At 56.7% G+C, this 21357-nt stretch overlaps 3 protein-coding genes across 4 annotated transcripts; all 3 read right to left on the minus strand.

The window, feature by feature from the left end:
- Nucleotides 1-275: 275 nt before the first annotated feature.
- On the minus strand, nucleotides 276-4564 carry FAM89B (family with sequence similarity 89 member B). Its single transcript, XM_084634037.1, has 2 exons — nucleotides 3356-4564; nucleotides 276-1044 (listed from the first exon to the last, which is right to left on the minus strand). Exons 1-2 carry the CDS (start codon nucleotides 3608-3610, stop codon nucleotides 760-762), a joined length of 540 nt encoding a protein of 179 aa, XP_084490163.1. The 5' UTR covers nucleotides 3611-4564; the 3' UTR covers nucleotides 276-759.
- A 2253-nt stretch (nucleotides 4565-6817) lies between these two features.
- On the minus strand, nucleotides 6818-10255 carry ZNRD2 (zinc ribbon domain containing 2). 2 transcript variants are annotated; one of them, XM_084634744.1, is made up of 4 exons: nucleotides 10096-10255; nucleotides 9323-9474; nucleotides 7839-7923; nucleotides 6818-7384 (listed from the first exon to the last, which is right to left on the minus strand). In XM_084634744.1, the coding sequence occupies exons 1-4, from the start codon at nucleotides 10190-10192 to the stop codon at nucleotides 7005-7007; spliced, it is 714 nt and encodes a 237-aa protein (XP_084490870.1). In that variant the 5' UTR covers nucleotides 10193-10255; the 3' UTR covers nucleotides 6818-7004. The 2 variants fall into 2 exon arrangements, with proteins under 2 accessions (XP_084490870.1, XP_084490871.1); XM_084634745.1 differs by lacking the exon at nucleotides 10096-10255 and adding an exon at nucleotides 9875-9947.
- A 452-nt stretch (nucleotides 10256-10707) lies between these two features.
- Nucleotides 10708-19932, minus strand: LOC311523154 (uncharacterized protein). Its single transcript, XM_084632891.1, has 3 exons — nucleotides 19813-19932; nucleotides 16382-16479; nucleotides 10708-15910 (listed from the first exon to the last, which is right to left on the minus strand). Exons 2-3 carry the CDS (start codon nucleotides 16446-16448, stop codon nucleotides 14571-14573), a joined length of 1407 nt encoding a protein of 468 aa, XP_084489017.1. The 5' UTR covers nucleotides 16449-16479; nucleotides 19813-19932; the 3' UTR covers nucleotides 10708-14570.
- Nucleotides 19933-21357: the final 1425 nt, after the last annotated feature.

The following is a 21357-nucleotide window of genomic DNA, read 5'->3' on the forward strand; positions in this document are numbered from 1 at the left end:
CCTCCATGACCCCCCTTGCCCTGTGCTCCCCATGTCACTCTCCTCCCCAGCTGTTGAGATCGGTCCTCCATCCCCCTCCCCTCCTGCAGTCTTCAATGGGCCCAGCTGGCAATTGGAACGGGGACCAGGTAACTCTTGGTCCTGTCAGTTACCCTGTGGGGCCAGTGAGGGTGTGGGGACAAAACTAGAATTCCAGTGGGTCTGACACAAATGCTGCAGTTATTTTCCCAAGTCCTGACTCCCACTCCTAGGTACTGGAATAATACACGGCCGAGTCAGTTTCTGAGGATTTATTCCACAGCTGTGGTGGGGTTCGAGCCCCAACATGCTGTATATATTACATTTCACCTCTCCCACTTCTGGAAGGGTTTGGTTTTTTTTCCCCTATGTGTCAAATGTTTTTAATTTTTTTTTTTAAATATCTTTAAAGTGGCCATTTTTGGCTCATGGCTGAGGCACTAAAAACTGCTAACATGATCCTACCCACAGCAATGCCGGAAAATGCACTGCCCCAGCCTCTCCCCACATGGGGCGCTATAGGGAGCGGGCAGGTGTGCTGGCTGTAGATCCCAGATACTCCAGCCCTGGTCTCTCCCAGCAGGGGGGGCTGTAGTGAGCAGGGCAGAAGCAAGCGCTGGCTGCAGAGGGAGGGCCAGGCTACGCCAGCCCTGGTCTCTCCCAGCAGGGGATGCTGTAGGGCGCTCCCAGCTACACATGCTACTACGTCCAAAGGGGGTGAGGCTGTGGTGGCCGTGGGGCTCAGATGGTGATGTGGAAGGAGTCCTGCAGCCACTGGTCACGGGAGTTCTGGGGCTGAGGCAGGCTGAGCCGGCCCAGCAGTGGGGTCTCCTTGCGCACGTCGGGGCCCGGTGGCTCCACCTCAAACTCATCGTCCTCATCAGAGAAGCCGTTCTCAGCAGCGTAGGAGCCCTCGGAGTGCAGGGACGATGACATGTCCTGGAACAGACCCTTGTACTCCTGGATCGACTCGTACAGCGACCACAGCTGGCACAGCAGGGACATGTCCAGCTGGCGCAGGCCCACCTGGGGGGATAGGGACCGGGAGGGTCTGTCACAGTTGGGTCTGTTCCTTCTCATGGCTCCCTGGTACCCCTCAGGCTCAGTCCCAACCCACAGCCTCACGGCTCAGCCAGTGACTCAGTCCACACCTCGGCTGCCTGCTATTCCACCCCACCAACAGTGTGGCTGTCTCTGCTGTCCCCTGCTGGGAGGAATGAGACCTGCGCTGTGTGTGTGTTCTCATACCTATAGACACTCACAGCATGTGTGCACTATTTAATGAGTGTCAGGGCCTGTACACACAGCTATCACCACATGTTTATTCTATGAACACAGTGCACATTCACAGCAGCATGGCAGTGTGGGCGCACACGCGCTTTCATCTGGGTTTGTTCAATGCCTAGCGCAATGGGGGCCTGCTCCATGATGAGGGCTCCTAGATGCTAGTACTCTTCCTCTTCTTCCTTCTTGCTACTTCCTTATCCAGGGTTGGTGACCTTTACAGCCTTCTGCTTCCAAACCCCATGATCATACAACTGGCTGTTGTGCAAACTGATCTCTCTAAGTTCTGCTTATATCTGGTCCATGTCATAAGAACATAATGGCCATAAAGGGTCAGACCAATGGTCCATCTAGCCCAGTACCCTGTCTTCCGACAATGGCTGGTGCCAGATGTTTCAGATGGAATGAACAAAACAGGGCAATTACAGAGTGATCCATCCCCTGTTGTCCAGTCCCAGCTTCTGGCTGTCCGAGGGTTAGGGACACCCAGAGTGAGGGGTTGCATCCCTGGCCATCTTGGCTAATATGTATATGATGTCCCAAGTCTTTGGCTTTCCCCTGGGCCGTCTTCTCTTCACAATCATTGTAAGGGCCATCCTACCAATATATCTTTGGGGGTCCCCACTGGACATGTCTATGCCAATGCAGCCTGTCCCTCAACTTGTCTTCAATGGGGCAACCTCCATTAGGCCCCTCACAACCTCATTTTACTACTGCTACTAATTACACAGAGATGAAGCTTTCAAGGCCAGAAGGGATCATTAGATCATCTGGTCTGACCTCCTGTATAGCACAGGCCAGAGAATATCCACCATATGTACAGAACACACTTTATACACAGCATGGACGTTCACACAGACACACGTGCATTTGAGCCCAGCCCCAACACAATGCTACACACACAGGTACACAAACATGCACCTGTCTGCACCCCCCACATGCTAGATATTTGCAATACACACACACCACAATACCCACATGCATGTGAGGCACATGCTGTTGTATATACTCCCTCCACCTACACATACAGAGACACCAACACAGAGTTACACATGCACATGGACACAAACACAATCAGAGACACTTTGACCCCGGTGCCAATCACATTCAGTCATGCCAACTCCAAGCAGTTGAAAAATTGTAAGCCAGACACTCCCTGTCCCCGAATATATAATCATGGGTCCTATTTCTTTGCCTGCTGCCTTGGAGCCCTGCGGTGGGCGTAGGGGGACAGCTGTAGCTTGGCCACATTCTCCAGCTTTTCCCCAGGAAAGAAGAGCTAGACACTCTGGGGGGAGGGATAGCTCAGTGGTTTGAGCATTGGCCTGCTAGACCCAGGTTTGTGAGTTCAATCCTTGAGGGGGCCATTTAGGGATCGGGGCAAAAATTAGGGATTAGTCCTGCTTTGAGCAAGGGGATTGGACTAGATGACTTTCTGAGGTCCCTTCCAACCCTGATAGTCTATGATTGATTGACTAGCTGGTGTTGTTTGTCAGGGTGCAACCGTGTCAGTTGGGGTGTGTGTGATTTTACACCTGTAGAGCTGTAGGAGGACAATACCTAGTGTGGCTGCAGTGATACTGGGATAAAGGTGCCTTAGCCTAGTTTTGTTTAGTCCCCTTCTCAATCAGGAATAGCTATCCTGGGATTAGCATCTTTATCCCATTATAGCTGCATCCACACTAGTAGGCATTGCTGTACTTTAGCCCAGAGCTGTTTGAGCAGGACAGCTTTGGGGTGTGGACAAGGGCTAATCAAAGAGAGCTGGCAACTCTCCCACAATTCTCTGCCCGGGGCTTCTAGAGCAACACCGAAAATGGTGAGACTCGCAGTGAGACATGGCGAAATCCCCCAGCCCCACAAAGGTCCCGAGCTCTGGGAGGCAAGTCTTTCCCCTCCCCCAAACATGTATACACACTGCCTGCTCCCCCAGGGACCCCAGCAGGCCCACCCGGCTAAGGGGAGCATCGGAGGCCGAGGGAACCTCGTGGGAGGACAGAGGGGCTGTGCCACATGGGAGAGGCTGTGCTATGGGGGGCAGGGGCGCAGTTACCATCTCCTTGCGCAGCATGGCCAGCGCCGAGTCCAGGTTAGCCGGTTTGCTCCGCAGCAGCTTCTCAGAGGCCACCCGTGACTTGCTCAGGTCGTCCTGGATCCGTGTCTTCTTGCTGTACACTTTCTCAATCTCACGCCACGAGCCACCACTGGAGTTGAGGATCCCGCTGAGGCCCTTGGGAAGTGGGGGGAGCCCTTCGATGGAGCAGACATTGCCCCCCAGGCAGTCCTGGGGTGGCTGGAGGCCGTTCATCGTGGACAGGAGACGGGGAAAGAAAGAAAGAGCTCCTAGGGAAATAAGCCCAGCCAATGGCAGAGGTGTGTCTGGGCCACGCTGGGTTATACAGGAATCTCCCTTTCTGTCCCCTTCCAAAGCCTGATTCTCCGGGGTCGGGGACAGGGCTCTTTTACTAGGCTCCCAAACAATGTCTGCGAGGAGTCAGCCAGAACCGAGCTAACTATGCCCCAGTAGGACCGTCCTGGCGGCCAGCAGCCCCTGCCCGGGGGCCGTCTGCCCTCGGGAACGTGCCTGTTCCCCTGCAGCTCTCTAACGGGCCGATTCCCCGCTCCGCCAGCCCGCCCCTGCAGCGCCGAGCGCAGACCAAGGCTGACCTAGCAGCTCAGGGCGGCCGGGGGCATGCTGGCCTCACCGCCCCACCCCGGGGGGCTAGGAAAGGGCCGGCCGGGTCATCCCGAGCCCCTGCTCAACACCACCCTCGGCTAACCCAGGATCTCAGGGCAGCTCATCTTCGAGCCTCCTGCCCCTGCGGCGCAGGCGCCTCCCGCGGCCATCCGCGCTCCTCCGCTTCCCGGCTCGCTACTTTTCCATCGGGTCTCTTCCTGCTGCCTTTGTTCCGCGGGCTCCCGGCCCCGGCCCCCGCCTGTGCGGGGCCGCGGGGGGGCGCGGCCAGGGGTGGGTGGCGGGAGAGAGAAAGACTTCTCAGGCGGAGGGGTGCGGACGCCGGCCAGCCACACTCCCGGCGGCGCGGGGAGGCCGGAATCCGGATCCCCACCCAGGCCCGGAGACGGGCGGGCAGAGGGGGCGTGGCAGCCTGACAACAGCTGGCGGGCCCCCTAATCCGTGCCCCCGAGCCGGCCTTTGTTTGCTCTGCCTGCCGCTACCACACCCCACCTGGTCCTTCCAGGCCCCCCTTCCCAAAAGGGGGCCGGCTGCCGCGCGCTTAAAGGGGCAACAGCAGCTGGGGCACAGGGAGACCCTTTCCTGAGGGCAAACAGGCCCCTGGCTCCTCCGGGGGTTGGGGGTGGGGCGGGGGACAGGACTATGCGATGAGATTCCCCCCCTGCCTCCACCAACAGGCTCTTTCCAGGGCTGCGGTGGGGCCCATCGTCAGGGAAGGCTGGCCCTAGGATGCTAATCCTCTGGCCAGACGCCTGGGGTGGGGAAAGCCGCTTAGCTGGAGAAAAACAAGGGCCCCAGCTAGCAGCAGGGCTGGGGGGAGGGGACAGATCGGACATGTCCCAAACCCAAAAGCTGATTCCTCCGCGGCTCAGACGCTTGGGCCCATCCAGCCTGCTACCCCTGCCCCTCCCCCCCCCCATCCAACTGATAGCCAGGACTCCTGGGTTCCATTCCTAGCTCTGGAAGGGAACTCCGGGCTGAGAGCAGGGGCAGTGACGGGGGTCAGAACTCCTGGGTTCTATCCCTGGCTCTGGCACTGACCTGCAGTGTGACCTTGGTCAAGGCCCTTTGCCCCTTGGTCCATTTCCCATGTCACATAGCAATATACTCCTTACTTTGGCTGCTTTGACTGTAACCTCTTGGGGAGCAGGATTGTCTCTCACTGTACAGTGCCCAGCCCAAAGGGGTGCCCAATCTCAGCCTGGACAGAACACCCAGCCCGATGGGGGCCCCCCGCTCTCAGTGGTGGTCTGGGCAGCGCCTGGCCTGAAGTGGGGCTCCCCACTCTCAGGCAGAGTCTCGGGAGTGCTCGGACCAATGCTTCCCCCTCCCCCAGTCAGGGTCTGGGCAGCACTTGGCCACACCTGAGTGGCATTGCGACCCTGTGCACCAGGTGGCAACAGCTGGAGCAGAGCAGGGAGCTGAGTCCAGCTATGGTAAGGGAGCCTTCGCTGCAGCACAGGGAGGCCACACATCTGCCTTTGAACTGGGCAGTCCCCTTTTTGGGTGGTTTGTCCCCCATCTGGTACTGAGACAAAACTGGACATGGTTGTATTCGGTATCCGATGGGGGATGCCCTTCTGAACAGTGCATCACTCTGCCCCTGACCTTGCACATGCGGTGTGTGTGAGGTCTGGCCGATGGGGTGGGGGTCCCACGCCATTCCAGGTATTCTGCAGGGTGAGCTCACTCTCCAACCTCCTCCCCCCCACCACACGCTGGGCTGGAATTAGGGTTGTGGTGCTGGGAAGAGGGTGTATATATGTAACGGTGACAATTCAACAAAAACAATTCAGAAGGAAGCTGGTGACTCGCCTTAATAACCAGTCTGGGAATCTGCACTAAGGAATCACAAAGAGCAGAGAAAAAGCTCATTGAACGGTGTGTTCCCCTTTTCACAATCAGATCTCAGTCAATTTCAATGCCCACATCTCAGGCCACAGGTCAAGGTGTATGGCCGGGGGTTACACACTGGGCATGACAATGGCCTGACCTGACCTGAAATCCCTTCTGCCTGGTACTGAGATGCAGCAGACTCTAGGGTGGGGGCTGTTCTATACAGGGGTCGCTTGCCTGGTGCTGAGGTGTGGCTGACTCTAGAATGGGGCAGAAAGGATGTTTACACAGGGGTCTCTCTCCCATTACTGAGGTGCGGCCACCTCACTCATTGCTTAAAACCACCAACAGGAAGCAAAGGAGGATTTCACGGCAAGGAAGAATTTAGGGAATTGGGGGTGGATGCGACTGTTGGTGAAACTCCAGTGGGCTATTTAATGATCACTGACGAAGGGGAACGTGCCCTACCGAGGCCCCTCCCGACTCTCTGCAGCAAAGCATCCCCTAGCACCATGCTTGGGCATTTGGACCAGTACTGGCTACAGATGGAGAGTGCCCCCTACTGAACTCCCATAGCAATCCCCTAGTGGTGAGCTGGGGCATTGGAGTCAGGTACTGTCTGGGCTGCAGTCAGGAATCCTCTCCTCTCCCCCAGCATCATGAGTTCCATTGGGCAGTAGACAGGGCATGACAGGCAGGAAGCCCAGCCCAGGGGGATCCTGGCTGCATAGCAGTTGTCTCAATATTACAATAGGCCCGGCAGATGCCTGCTCCATGGCCCCTGCCACAGCTGCCCGGGTGAGACCAAGAGACAATGGAACAAAGGAGAACTGGGATGACCCCATCTGCTCCTCCTGCCTCAGATCAGACCCATGGCCCATCCAGCATAGAATCCCCCCTCTCCAGGTCAGATACAGCCTGGCATCTCTGTGGATCTGATGCTTTGGGTCACCCTGACCCCAAATTATCAGATTGAGTCTTGCACAAGATTTTGGAGTTTTTATGGGATACTACAGACAAAAAACAGGATCTTTGTCCAGCCGAAGGGGGCTGGCAAAACAGAGTCTCTGGGGGGCGTCCTCACCCCCTCTCGGCCTGGCTCTGCCAGGTGTAGTCAGCATTGAGGGGCCTGGCCACTGCCCCTGAGGAGGCCGGGGTTGGCCTGGGCAACTCACTGGGGGGTCAGCTCCTTGAGGCATTTCAAGGACTCAGCACAGGAGCGGATGAGGCTGCACAGCTGGAGGCTGAGCTCGATGGAGGCACTGTGCTGGAGCTCCTGGCTGGCCCAGCCCAGCTTCTGGAGGATGGCATCCTCTGCAGCAGCCAGGGGGTTAGCAGGCAGGGCAGGTGTCGGGGCAGGCCGGGCCTGCGGTATGGCAGCCGCAGTGGCGGCAGCTCGTAGTCCCGAGGCTGCCCCCTCACAGTGCTCTGGGCGCGGCACGTGGGGCTGCTGGTGGGCGGCTGGGAGGTACCCAAGGGGCGCAGCCTCCTCTGAGGTGGAGGCCAGCTGGTGCTCCCGGACCTGGGACAGGGCCGCCTGGGCGTTCAGCGCTGGAAAGAGAGAGAGGACAGATGGGGTCAGAGCTGCAGGTCCTAGAGCTGCCTCCGGGGTCAGCAGTGTGCAACATGGGCCGCAGCCACAGCTAAACTGAGGGAGGGCAGGCGATGGCCACTGCCTTGGGAGCCAGGACGCCTGGGTTCTATTCCCAGCACTGCCACTGATCTTGGGCAAGTCCCTTCCCCTCTCGGTGCCTGTTTCTGCTCAGACTGTGAGCTCTTCGGGGCAGGGACCTTCTCTCACTGTGGGTCTGTGCAGTGCCCGGCCTGATGGAGCCCGGATGCCAGATAGGTTCCAGGCAGTGCCCAGCACTAGATCAGAGCTGGTGCCCCTAGAGGGGAAAGGCCCCATGTCCCATTCCATGGCTCCTGAGCCAGCCAGTCCCCCCATTCCCATGCCACTTGAACACCTCCCTGGCAGACAGCACAACGCTGGGAAGGACCGTACCCGGGTTGTCCTTGTCGATGTCAGAGTTGAGCTCCTGGCAGGCCACACAGTAAAGTTTCCTCTGCTTGTCTTGGAGCAAGATGGTCTGTAAGGGAGAGACAGCCCGGTGTGGGACTTCAGGGCAGAGCAATGAAAGAGGGCGTTGTCCTAGCATGGTGAGGGCAGAGACACCAGAGCTGCTCCTCAGCTCTAACTCAAGGGCAGACTAGAACCACCCCCAGGCCTGTGATGAGGAAGAGGGAGCAAAAGGAAGGGCATGAGGCCAAGAATTGTCTCCCAGAGGCTGGGAGCCCCGTTCTATGGGAGGGACTAGACTGCATGGCCCCAGGGTACAGCAGCTTCCCCTACAGCAGGGGTGGGCAAACATTTTGGCCTGAGGGGCACATCGGGGTGCAAAACTGTATGGAGGGCCAGGTAGGGAAGGCTGTGCCTCCGCAAACAGCCTGGCCCTCACCCCCTATCTGCCCCCTCCTACTTCCCACCCCCCTCAGAACTCCCCCCGCTCTTTGTCCCCTGACCGCCCCCTCCCCGGGACCCCCGCCCCAATCACCCCTGGGACCCCACCCCCATCTAACCCCCCCGTTCCCTGTCCCCTGCCCCCCCCCCAGAACCTCTGTCCTGTCCAACCACCCCTGTTCCCCGTCCCCTGACCACCCCCCCTCCCCGAACCTCTGTCCCATCCAACCACCCCTGCTCCCTGACTGTCCCCTGGGTCTCCCTGCCCCATATCCAACCCCCCGGACCCCTTACCATGGCGCTCAGAGCAGCATGTCTGGCAGCTGCGCCTCCTGGCCAGAACCAGACATGCTGCCACGCTGCCCTGCATGAGTGTGCAGCCCGGCTGCCCAGAGCGCTGCCCGCGTGGCAGGGGGAACAGCAGAGGAGGGGCCAGGGGCTAGCCTCCCTGGCCAGGAGCTCAGGGGCCGGGCAGGACAGTCCCGCGGGCCGTAGTTTGCCCACCTCTGCCCTACAGCCTATCCTGCTCTGGGGTGGGGGACGGGAAGACACACATACACAATGGGTGGAATAGTCCACATGGGAAGGGGAGGATCCCATGCTGTGGGGGTGGGGGGAACCCTCCCTCTCACCGCTGTGTGATAGAAGCTCCCACTCCAAAACCACTGGGCACTGAGGTCCATTCAGCTTAGTATGCCTCCCTTTCCCCTCAGGCAGACCCATGGGCCCACTTAGCCTAGTATCCCATCCTTCCCACCTCCGAGATCAGACCAATGGGCCCATCCAGACCAGTATCCCCCTCTGGATCAGACCTGCAGGCCCATCCATATGGCAGGGCTGGCCCGAGCCTGCTCCCTGCTGGATCCCAGCACACTCGGGCATCAGCCCAGGCTAGAAGAGATGGAGCTGGCCTAGGACACTCCCTGCAGAGCTAGTGATGGGTAGCTGGGGGCCCGCACACTGCCCTCTTCTCCTGTCTGGAGCACAGTGCCCTCTATTGGGCTTCCCGCGCAGGCCCCAGGTCGTACCCCACACTCTTCGCAGCACTCCCCCAGCATGCGGTACCCCTTGAGCAGGTAGTCGCCCATCACTCTGCTGATCTTATCCTGCCGCTCCCTCCGTGCCTGGATCACCTTCAGCTCTGCCTCTGAAGGTGGCTCCCAGTTCCCATCATCGTTGCCTGAGGGGGGAAATGGGAAGTTGGCAAAGCCATTGCACAGCGTCCTCGCAAGCTGTCAGAGCAGGGACACCATACCTGACACTGAGATGCAGCCACCTTTGGGATAGGGTCCAGCAGATGTTTATACAGGGATCCCTCACGCAGCACCATGCCTATCTGCAGTGATGCCAGCTCTGCCCATCCAGAAGGGATGGTGCCACTGCGCCCATGAGAGGCTAAGCTGGGCTGAAGCAGTTAAATAGGGTTGGTGTTGCCCCCTCCCCTCTGCTGCCAGATGCCACCAGCTCTATCACTGCTTGGGGAGCCAGCTCCCACCAGAACCAGCCCCCTGACAGCACACTCCTTCCCCGCAGCCCCGACTAGAGCCCTTATGTCCCAAGCTCCCCAACCCCGTCCTCACCTCTGGCCGGGCTGCCCCTTCCTCTGCTTCCCCAGCCCCCACTCCTGCTCCCAGCATAAGGCTCAGCTCCCCGATCCATCCCCTGCCCCTCCCACTTCTTCCCCAACCCCATCCTCTGCCCCTCCCTCTCCTGCCCCATCCCCGCCCCTCCTCCTCCTCCTCCTGCCCAGGGTAGCCCTTGCCCCATCCCCGGCCTCTCCTGCCCCGCCCCCAGGCGGTACCTGCCGCGTTCAGGGCCATGCTGCTCGCTCGGGGCGCCCTCGCTGCTGCGCCGCTTCCGCCCCAGCCCCTTCCCGCTCTGGCCGGAAGCGCCTCCATGTGGGGCTCCCGGACTGCGTACCGCGACGGAAGTGACGTTGGGCGAAGCGGGGGACAGGGACCACCGGCCCGGAAGCAAGGCGCCGCTCTACCCTCTCCGGCCGGAGGGACCCGCCTCCTGGCTTCCACCCCCTCCCCCCCCCCGCGCGTGACCGGCCCTACCTGAGCCGGCCTCGCTCCTCCCCTCCCAGCCCTGGCGGCCTGCAGGAAATGCCAGCTCCAGGGACACCCCCACCCCGGGGCCCGCTGCCCTCACAAGCCAACGGGAGCCAGGACGCCTGGGTTCCAGCCCCAGGATCCAGCCTGCCGCCCCCCGCCGCTGGGGCCAGGTCACTGCTCCCCATAACGGCACGTGCAGGGGCCAACCTCACAGCGCCGCGGCTCACCGGGCACCAGGGGCCACCCGCCCTGCTCGAGCTGGCCCCGCTCCCCGCCAGTGCTGGTATCAGCCAGTTTCTAATCGCTGCTGGGACAAGTGCTCATTTAGTGAGAACGAACTGAAACAAGACAAGGGACCCGAAGAAAAACAAGTCTTTATTCGCCCCTACACCGATGCTAGGAGCCTGGGTAATAAACAAGAGGAACTGCAGTTTATTGAACAATGAGTAATAATTTGCCCCAGTAGGTTTCTGAAACCTGCTGGGATGATTTGCGTGATGGGAATGTTAAAATTCACTGGACACAACCTATTTAGGAAGAGTCAGGTGGATGACAGGGGAGCAGCACTCTCAAAAATGGCATGATCTGCTCCTGAGTCACTGACAGCATGGAAGCAAGAAACCATGAATGCCCACGGATCAATATCCTAAGTGATGAAAGTACATGGTGGGCCACTACTTGGCATCTTCCACAGACCACCATATTGCACCTGCAAATTTTGCCATTTCACTGCTCACCCTCCACTTCCTGATCATGAAATATATCAAACACTGGCCTGGTGTGGAACCCGGTAGACTCTGCTCTGAATCTTTCACCACAATCAAAGCAGACCATGTATTTAACACTACCCATTGCTTCCGGTCTCCTAGCAAGTTTCTGGTAGAGGGCAAAAGTTTCTCTCTCTCCCTTCTCCCCTCTTCTTTCTAGCTTCCTTGCTCTTGGGACGGACTCTGCTAGTGCTTTTGTGAATTCAAATGAATGACAGGAGCTGATTCTCCTTCACTGACATTTAGTTTGGAGACATGCTCCATGAAGTCTAATACACAAGCCCAGCGTGACTTTCCTGGTCAGTCAGCTCTTCCTACCACCAGTGTTGAGGGCTTTGATGATTGTGTTTCTTCCAAACAGTTTAGTGAGATTCCCTGGAGCTTTTTTAAATAGGCACAAAATTTATCATCATCCCATAGAGCAGCTGTTTATAGGGAAGTGCTCCCAGTCCCTGGTAGCACCGTATCTTTATTACCACAGAAGAGCAGGTATCTCTCAGCATCCTCAGTGCAGAGGGCTGAGGAAAAGGAACATAGCATGTCAGCAGTGTCCTTATCCTCCTTGACTGCTCCCACAGCAGTTTAGGTGGTTCATAGGGAGAACCTCCAGGCACTGCTACGGAGTCACTGTCATGCCTTCACAATGCTGCTTGGTAACAAAAGTGTAACAAAGAAAACCAGCAAGGTTGACAGTGTACTCCCCCACTGCAGCAGGACTAGATACCTCTCCCACCTTGCCTGCCCCTTGCTTCCCACCACACAAGCTGGGCCTGAGGTTTTCAAAGCCACCAGCGGCATTTAGGCACCACATTCCCATTCTAAGGCCATTTTATGAGTCTACTTCCACTTCCTGCATAGCACCTGCCTAGTATCTCCTGCAGGGGTCCTTGCATTCAGGTCATCCTTTGGGCTGAGCTATAGTGCTGCTTCTCGAGAGACAACCCATCTGGACTAAAAGACTCCAGGCAATGGAGAATCTTCCCTCCCCTTCTGCAGGTCAATTCTTCCACTGGGGGAATCCCCTCCCTGGGAAATACTTGCCACACAAATTAACTCTGGCAATAAGGGGCATCAGCTCCCAGCCCTGCTGGGCATTTGTCTGGGAGATTCCCATGCCCTTGACTGTCAGAAATTTCTCCCTGTAGGGACTGACAGACTGGGATCAAATCACCCCAGTTAGCCTTGCTCTCACTGAGTTAAATGGGTTGAGCTTCTCAAGGCAGGTTTCCGCACCCTCCAAACATCCTCATGGCTCTGTACTGAGCCCTTTCCAATTTTTCCAATCCCTGGCCTGGATATGCTGTCCCACTGACAGTCTCACCTATGCCATACAGAGAGGTAACACCACTCCCTCCTGGGCACCCAAATCCCTTTGGCAGCTTTGAAACTCTTCTACACCAAAGAGGTGATGGCCCTGCTCAAGAGCCAGGCTGGAGGTTGACTTGTACCATGGCTTGAGATTTATGTTCAACAGAGTGAGGCTCTAGGAGGGCAGGGCAGTTTGCGCTGGTTGTGCCTGCTCAATGGGGTGGCTCAGAGCTAACCAAAGCTGTTGCACTGAAATGTTCTGACCCATTTTACTGGAACCCCCCACCATGGCAGTGCTGCAACACGAGGTTTTGGGCTAGCTGTCTGCTATGCTTCCCAGTGTTCCCACTGCGGGACGGGCCAGAAGCTGCTCGTCCTGCTAAAGTTCAACCCCAAGCCCACCTTGCAGGATGCCTTAGGAAACAGCGATGGCCTCTGAGCAGAGCTCCTCCAAAACGGGGGGCAGATGTGATCACCCCCCCAAGCCAGACTGGAAGAGCACAGCCAAAGACTGTCACCTGTACCTTTGCAACATGCATCTTGGGGACTAGACTGAGAAGGGGATGGTTCTGGAGAGATCGTTCAGCGATAACATAGCCCTTGATGAGCTAAGCATCACTCCCTAGAAGTGTTACAATGCAGAAATGGGGGTTTGTTCATCACCAGAGGAAGCTAGAGTGCTGGCAAGAGATACCAGAGAACTGGCCAAGAGACGGGAACCAGGATTGTTGGAAGCAGCACAGACTGGGTTAAAGGACAGAATAGGACAAGGTTGTACAGCCCAAGGCCAGAAGACACTATGGTGATCCTGTCTGACCTACCACATAGCACAGAACCTCACCCCTGACTTCTGCATCCAGCCCAGCTATCAGTGTGCTCCTAAACTAGCAGCCTTCTATGAAGTAGCCACAGGCTGGAGATGCTGCCAGGGGAAGGTGATGTTAGTAGCACCTCATCTGGAGACGTGTGGTTGGCTGGATTTTCTGGGAGCACCACCCCCATCCTTGGGAATCCTTTGGCCTTTACTTTGCAAGTGTCTTGTTTGAGTGCGAACGAAGCTCAACCCTGGGAAAAGGGGAGGAAATGCGACTGCTAGGCAGATGAGCGAAGGGGACTGGACTAGATGACCTCTTAAGGTCCTTTCCAATCCTATGATTCTATGTGGGGTGCTGCAAATAGAAGGGCCCAGAACCAGCTTTTAAGACCCTGGTTCACAAGAGCCTCCCTCTGTACAGCTGGGCACGTGTGGGAATGCCATTGCAGATAACAGGAGAGAAGGGACCGTACCCATCCCCCAGCATCACATGGCCTGGAGGTCCACCTGCAACCATTCCTGCCCCTAGCCCAGATCTGGTGCTGGAGCCAGAGCACAGCCTTTAGAGACATTTGGCCTGGATGTAGGGTCCCCAAGGGATGGAGCATTCCTCCCATCATCCCAGGGGGAGCTGCCTCCTTGGGGAATCCCCCTTCCTAACAAACATTTGCCCTTCATTGCTAGTCTGAATTGACCCAGGGTGGCACCTGCCTGCTGAATCTCACTCGGCCTCTATGAGATTCGAGTCCTCCACTCTCTGGAATCTCCTCCCAGCAAAGCAGGGACCCTCATCCTCAACTCAGCACCTTGGCACAGGTGGGAGCTAGATTTACAGATGGCTGGGATCACACAAGGGCTTGGCTGCTCTGACCTGCAGGTTGCTGTCACCGTGTTTACACTGGGCCTAAAAACTGGCTTCTAAACCAATTTAGATCAAACCAGGGCAATTTAAACAAGACCAAAAGGCTGTGCAGGAGCCAGTGTTGAGTTGTTGGATGCTTGATAGGCTGGCTAGAGTTGGGCCAGGTGGCTGTGAACCCTATTGCAGCATAGTCTGATGTGTGATACATTGTGGGTGCTAAGTGATGTGGCCCTTAAAGCAGCAGTAGGGTCTGCAACATTTAATAGGTTCCCAGCTCTGCCCAAGACACCTGGCTATGGTTCCCAATTCCATCCTAGACACCTGGCTATGAGGCTGGGAGTGGGTTCCCAGTTCCATCCAGGGCAGGGTCCTGTGATGTTTAATAGATTCTCACCCCATTCAAGTGATCTGGCTAGGAGGCTGGCGATGATGGTGTGGCAGGTCCCGCGCTCCAAGCACCGCCATACTCTAAGGCTGTGCCTGCCCCTCCTCCACCTCCTTGTCAGACCCACCATCCTGAGGACCCTCCCCTCCCTCCTTGAGGGGCCAGCAGGGCTGCCAGCCATGCAGGTGGGTGCTCTGGTGCTTGATGAAGTTGGAGCCATGGCTGAAGCTCTTGCCACAGTGCTGGCAGTGGTAGGGGCGCTCACCCGTGTGGGTGCGGCGGTGCTGGGCCAGGTGGGCGGCACGGGAGAAGGCCTTGCCACAGTCGGGGCACTGGTAGGGACGCTCGCCTGTGTGCACGCGGTGGTGCTGCAGAAGGTCAGAGCTCAGCACGAAGCTGCGCCCGCAGTCGGTGCAGCGGTAGGGGCGCTCGCCCGTATGGATGCGCTGGTGACGGATCAGGTTGGAGCTGAGGCTGAAGGCCTTGCCGCACTGCTGGCACCGGTAGGGGCGCTCGCCGCGGTGCGTGCGTTGGTGCTGCAGCAGGTTGGAGCCATGGCAGAAGCTCTTGCCGCACTGGGCGCAGCGGTAGGGGCGCTCCCCGGTGTGGGTACGCTGGTGTTGCACCAGGTGGGAGCTGCGGGAGAAGGCCTTGCCGCAGTCGGTGCAGCGGAAAGGCTTCTCGCCTGTGTGGGTGCGGCGGTGTGTGGCCAGGTCGGAGCTGAGCCCGAAGCGCTTGCCACAGTCGGTGCAGAGGTAGGGGCGCTCGCCAGTGTGGGTGCGCTGGTGTCGTGCCAGGTGGGAGCTGCGGGAGAAGGCCTTGCCGCAGGCCGGGCACTTGTAGGGGCGCTCGCCAGTGTGGGTGCGCTGGTGCCGGATCAGGTAGGAGCTCTCGCTGAAGCTCTTGCCGCAGTCGCCGCAGTGGAAGGGACGCTCGCCGGTGTGGATGCGTTGGTGCTGCGCCAGGTTGGAGCGGCGGCTGAAGGCCTTGCCGCAGGCCGGGCAGCAGTAGGGGCGCTCGCCGGTGTGCGTGCGCTGGTGCCGGTGCAGGTTGGAGCTCTGGTTGAAGCTCTTGCCGCACTCGGTGCACTCGTATGGCTTCTCGTCCAGCCGCAGCAGCCGGCGGGCCAGCCCGGGGTTCAGCTCGTAGCTGCGCCCCCCCTCGATGTAGCGGCACGGCTTCACGCCCATCTGCGTCACCCGGTGCACGATGATGTCGCCGAGCTCCTCTAGCCCCTGCTCCAGGTCACCAGAGTCATCCGGCGCCTGTGCCCCAACGCCTGGGCTCTGGTCAGCCATGTCCCATGGGGAGCCAGGAGAGACATCGCCCTTGGAGACCCCTGGCCACATCTTGTGGGATGGCGCCATCTCAGGGCCTTCCTGGTCAGAATCCTCCTCCTCCGAGAGACAGGCGGCACTGTCGTCTGCCGGAAGAGAGCAGAATGCAGGTGAGCATTGCTCTGGGTATGGGAAGAAGGGTACGAGGGTGGGCAACAGGGCACAGGTAACGCATGGCCAGAGATCAGGGCCCTGTCGCACTGCACAGCCTGCCCCCGCCCAAGATCGTGGGAGCCTGTCGCACCATGTGCGGCAGAGGCACAGACACACACCTGACCGACATCGGGGGCCTGTCATGTTGGGTGCTGCACAGACACACAGGGAGAGAAAGACCTTGACCCAAAGAGCTCACCATCTAAATAGACAGAAGGGTGTGAGGAGAAACAGAGGCATCAGGAGGGAAAGGGAATCGCCCGAGATCAAAGCTGGGGATAGAACCCAGGAGTCCTGACTCCCACCCCAGTGCCCTGCCCACTAGACTCCATTCCCTCTTTTTTAAGCTCTAAATTATGGTTCACTCACTGCCAGCTTCCAAAAGGACTGACCCAGTCACTCACCTGCTCCAGCCTCCATTTCCTCCGAGCCCTGGGGATCCGGGACACTGGACTCCTCCCCTGGTTCCATCTGTGTCTGGGTCAGGGGCCGTTAGCCCTGTCTGGAGCAAGCAAAGGGGTGAGATGAGATCCTTTCAGGGACCATCTGCATGGGCTGAGCCCCAGCTCCAGAGGGGGCATTGGGGAAACCCCCTGGAGATGTATTAGTGAGGAAAACACCTGCTGCCCCCTACTGGATATTAAGGGATTTGCAAGTCTATCACATGGCCTCTCTTAAAGGCCCAGCTCCTGGAGGCAGGGGATTCAGTGAAAGTTGCAACTTTTGTTCTTAAAAGCTGAACCCCACACAGATCATTTTTAAGATGCTCATGATTTCTAAGCCAGCCTCATGATTTTTTTTTTAGTACTTGGGGGTGCTGTTTGTTCACTGGAAACAAATCATAAATGCACAACACCAGGTGTTACACATCTTCTTGCAAATCACCTTCAAAACACTGATGAACAGCCAGCTCTCGCACAGTGCTTGTGACCCATGATCTCAAAGCTGTTTACAAAGCAGGTCGCTATTGTCCCCATTTTACAGAGGGGAAACTGGGATACAGAGAGGGGAAGGTCACCCAGCAAGTGAGCTGGGAATAAAATCCAGGAGTCTTGGCTCCTCCTAGCCCCTCCTCCACTATAACTGACTAGACCCCGCTCCTCTCCCAGAGCTGGGATAGAACTCAGGAGTCCTGGCTCCTAACCCCCACTACTCTAACCTACTAGACTTCACTCCCCAACCAGAGCAGGGACAGAAACCAGGAATCCTGGCTCCCAGCCCCCCACCCCTGCTCTATCCACCAGATCCCACTCCTTTCCCAGAGCCATGGATGGAACACAGGAGTCCTATCTCCCAGTCTCTACTGCTCTAACCTCCTAGGTCCCACTCTCCTTCCAGAGTTGGGGACAGAACCCAGGAATACCCATCGTTCCAGGTATTCTAGTCCAGGAACTAGGTGAGGGCACTCTGAAAACACAAGGAAGGAAGCCTGGGGAAAAAATCAGCCCAGACCACTCAGGGTCTTAGACACTATGGCCAAAATCCCTGATAGAAAATCCCACCGAATGAGGGGAAATTAGGCCCCCAAACCTCTCTTGGTCCCTAGTGCCCTGGAGCATCAGCTTTCAAGTGGTAGATGGCAAATATCAGGCGAGAAGTTGCTTCTACCCACCTTATAGTAGATTGTTGTCTTCCAGGACACCATGCCCCACCCTAAGCAGCTGCACTGTAGACATGAGTATGTGTGTGGGTATGTGTGCATGACAGAAAAGCTTTAGAAGGCTTTGATCATTGTCAGTGAGACAGAGGAGATTAGAACCCAAACACTAACTGCCTATTGAAGTTAGTCATAAGGGCAGACTGGTCCAGTGGGCAGACCACTGGACTGGAACTCCTAGGTTCTAGCCTAGCTTGGGGAGAAGAGTGGGATCTAATGGTTAGAGAAGGGGGGACACTGGGAGTCAGGACTCCTAGGTTCTATCTCAGCTCTGCGACTGACTTTGGGAAAGTCCCTTCCCTTCTCGATGCCCGTTTTCCTTCCCACCTCTTGTCCATTTAAATGATAGGCCCTGGGGAAAACTGAAAAATTGATCCTCCAGAACCTGCTTTGTGACACACAACAAGAGACAATCCCTGCCCCAAAGAGCTCACAGTAAATCCATGCTTCTCGCAGCCCCCAGGTGGGCTACGAAAGGCCAATCAGGAGTCCTGAGGCATTGCAAATGTTATTACAATCTCTCTCCCTCCACACTCCCTCCCCCATATACCTTGACCCTTCAAGGTCAAATATTTTCCATCAACCTCTCAAAATAAACACTGCATTATATCTCTACAGTTAGCATTGTTGTCAGTGATAGATGATTTTACTATAAATTTGATAGCAAAGCTGAAGGGGAAAAAAAAAAAATCACAAAAAATGTTGATTTCAATTAAGAGGTGACTGACCTGGGAAGGTTGAGAAACAGCAGTGTGTGTATACGAAAGGTGGGGTCAGAAACAAAGGCACCAAGAGGGGAAGGGACTTGACCAAGGTCAGTGGCAGATCCAGGAATAGAAACCAGTCGTTCTGACTTTCAGCCACTCCCTTTCCCCTAACCACTAGACCCCACTCCCCTCCCTCAGCTGAGAAAGCAACCCAGGAATCCTGGCTCCCAACCCCCCTTGCTAGAGCCACTAGACCCACTCGTCTCCCAGAGCTGGGAATGGAGCCCAGCAGTCCTGATTCCCAGACCACTGCCCTTTCCACTGGCCTGTGCTGCCCTTCATTAGATCTTTTATCATGCCAGCCCCCTCCCCATGTAATCAGTCCCTGTAAGTACCCACTGTACGAGAGGACCTGTGCTCAAGGGGGTGGTTCGGCCCAACTCCTGATTTGCGGCAGGGTCCCTCACCCAGCTGCCCACGCCATCTCGGTGTCAATGACCCTGCATGATGCACAACATCCCAATAACTCCCTTTCCAGAGACCCCATAGCATTAAATTGCCCTTGCACCCTCAGCACAACAGGAATTGACAAGGTGGGTGAGGTAATAGCTTTTATTGGACCAATTACTATTGGTGAGAAAGACAAGCTTAAGGTCAGACCTGAAGAAGAGCTCTGTGAAAGCTTCTCTCTCCAAGTTGGTTCAATCAAAAGATATTACCTCACCCACCCATCTCTCTAATATCCTGGGACCGACATGGTTACAACAACACTGCACACAGGAATTACCTCGACTATCCCCACAGACCTGGGCACACATATAACCAGCTCCCAAAGGACTTTACAGGCCATACCTCCTTTTCTGTTTGGAACATTGGAGGTAACTGTACACACATGGCACCCACTGAAATGCAGCTGCCTTAGGGGTGAGGACTGTTTATACAGGATCCTCATTCGGAGCAGTGATACAGCCATGGCTGGGGTGCGGCACAGGGGGCATTTACATGAGATCCCTCATCCAAAGCTGAGATGCAGCCACCTCTAGAGTGAGACACACAGGCTGGTCATACAGGGATCCCTTGCCTGGCACTAAGATACAACTGCCTCTGGGATGGGGCAGTTCATACAAAACTCCCTCACCCAGGGCTGAGATACACACGTCACTGGGGTAAGGCACGGGGTCTGTCGTATACAGGCATCCCTCATCTGGTACTAAGATGCAGCCACGTCTGGGGTGGGGCACAAAGGCTGTTCACACACGTATCCCTCACCACAATGCTGAGATGTGGTAAGACCTAATTGGTGTTCACAGCCAAGGGCAGATGGCAGCCACTGGGTAGGGCAGAGATGCCCCAGCACAGAGTGAGGGAGGGTGGGTGGGTGGGATCTATTCCGGGTCCTGTGGCCCGCAGCCAGGACAGGGCTATCTCTTTGTCCCCAGCCCCTCTGGGGCTGCCCCTGCTGGTCACTCACCTGGCTCTCCACAGTACACGGGAGGAGGATGCAGGCAGGGGTAGTGGGGGTCTTGCAGCAGCAGCAGCTACCTAAGAAGGGAGAGCGCAGCCTGACCCCTTTGTGTGGCTTCCCCTGCACGGCACCCTGGGAAATATCCAGGCTCTCGCAAGTCGCAAAGCACTCTGGGGAAGGTAGTTCCTATGGGGAGGGGACGCCAGAGGTGATGGTTGCTTGGCTTCAAGAAAGGCGGTTGCTAGGGGTGGAGTCCTTTCCCGGAGGCAGTTGCTATGGGGTGGGGGAGACGTGATTTCTATTGCGGGGGGTGCCTGCTGCAGGAATGGCAGTTTCTAGTGGTGGGGGAGGCACCGAGGGTGGTGTCTATGTTGGGAGCTCCAGAGGGGTTTGCGGCACAGCTTCTGTATTTTGGGGGAAGTACTTTCTATTGGCAAAAAGAAAAGGAGGACTTGTGGCACCTTAGAGGCTAACCAATTTATTTGAGCATAAGCTTTCGTGAGCTACAGCTCACTTCATCGGATGCATACCGTGGAAACTGCAGCAGACTTTATATACACACAGAGAATATGAAACAATACCTACTCCCACCCCACTGTCCTGCTGGTAATAGCTTATCTATTGGGGGCAGCTCTGGGAGAAGCGGTTTCAATGTTGGAGCAGAGCTCCCCCCTGCAGGGTCAGCTCCCCTATGGCTGTGCCTAAAGCCCTGCCACTGCATCATGGCCCCATCCCCACTTGGCTTGTTGGTGACAGAGATCCCTCAGCATTTGTCCCAGCAGCCAGGGTGTCTGCATGAATAGAGGAGCTGACCCCACTGCACTCTGTCCCACAGAGACCCCTTCTGGGGCAGGACTGCTAATTAACACCCACCCTGAGATGCACAGAGCAGTTCCCCCTGCTCGGAGCAATTAGCTCAGGCTCCCTACAGTCTCAGCCAGAGTCACTGCATTGTTTACACTGCTCCAAGCAATCAGCTCAGGTTTTCTGCAGATGCAGCCAGTGTCCCTGGAGTGATTAGACTAAAAGCAATTCCTTCTCTCAGGTAATTGTCTCAGGATCTCTACAGACTCAGGCCATGTCTAAACTAGTGATCTTACAGTAGCACAGCTGTACTGATGCAGCTATGCTGCTGTACGATCTCCCATGTAGCTGCTCTGTGCCTACAGGAGAGCTCTCCTGTGGACAGACAACCCCCAACAAGCGGCAGTAGCTATGTCAGCGCTGACATAGCACTGTCCACAGCAGCACTTCTGTCAGTGTAACTTTTCACACCCCCGAGTGACATAAGTTATAGCAACAAAAGTGCTAGGGTAGACGTAGCCTCAGGCAAGTGTCACGACATTGGTTACAACTGAGCTTTCCTCCACTTGGAGTGATTGGATGAGGCTCGCTGCAGGCGAGGCAGGCAAGCAACCAGGTATTGCTGCATCAGATTACATGTTCAAGCTTTTCTCCCTAACCCCAAGGGCTGGAAATGAACTTTTTATTTGAAATTAATAGAGCCCTATAAATCCACAGATATCTGCAGACCCTTTTTGTAGACTGGAT

The sequence above is a fragment of the Lepidochelys olivacea genome (assembly GCF_965140295.1).
Source record: "Lepidochelys olivacea isolate rLepOli2 genome assembly, chromosome: 7".
Classification (NCBI taxonomy): domain Eukaryota; kingdom Metazoa; phylum Chordata; order Testudines; family Cheloniidae; genus Lepidochelys; species Lepidochelys olivacea.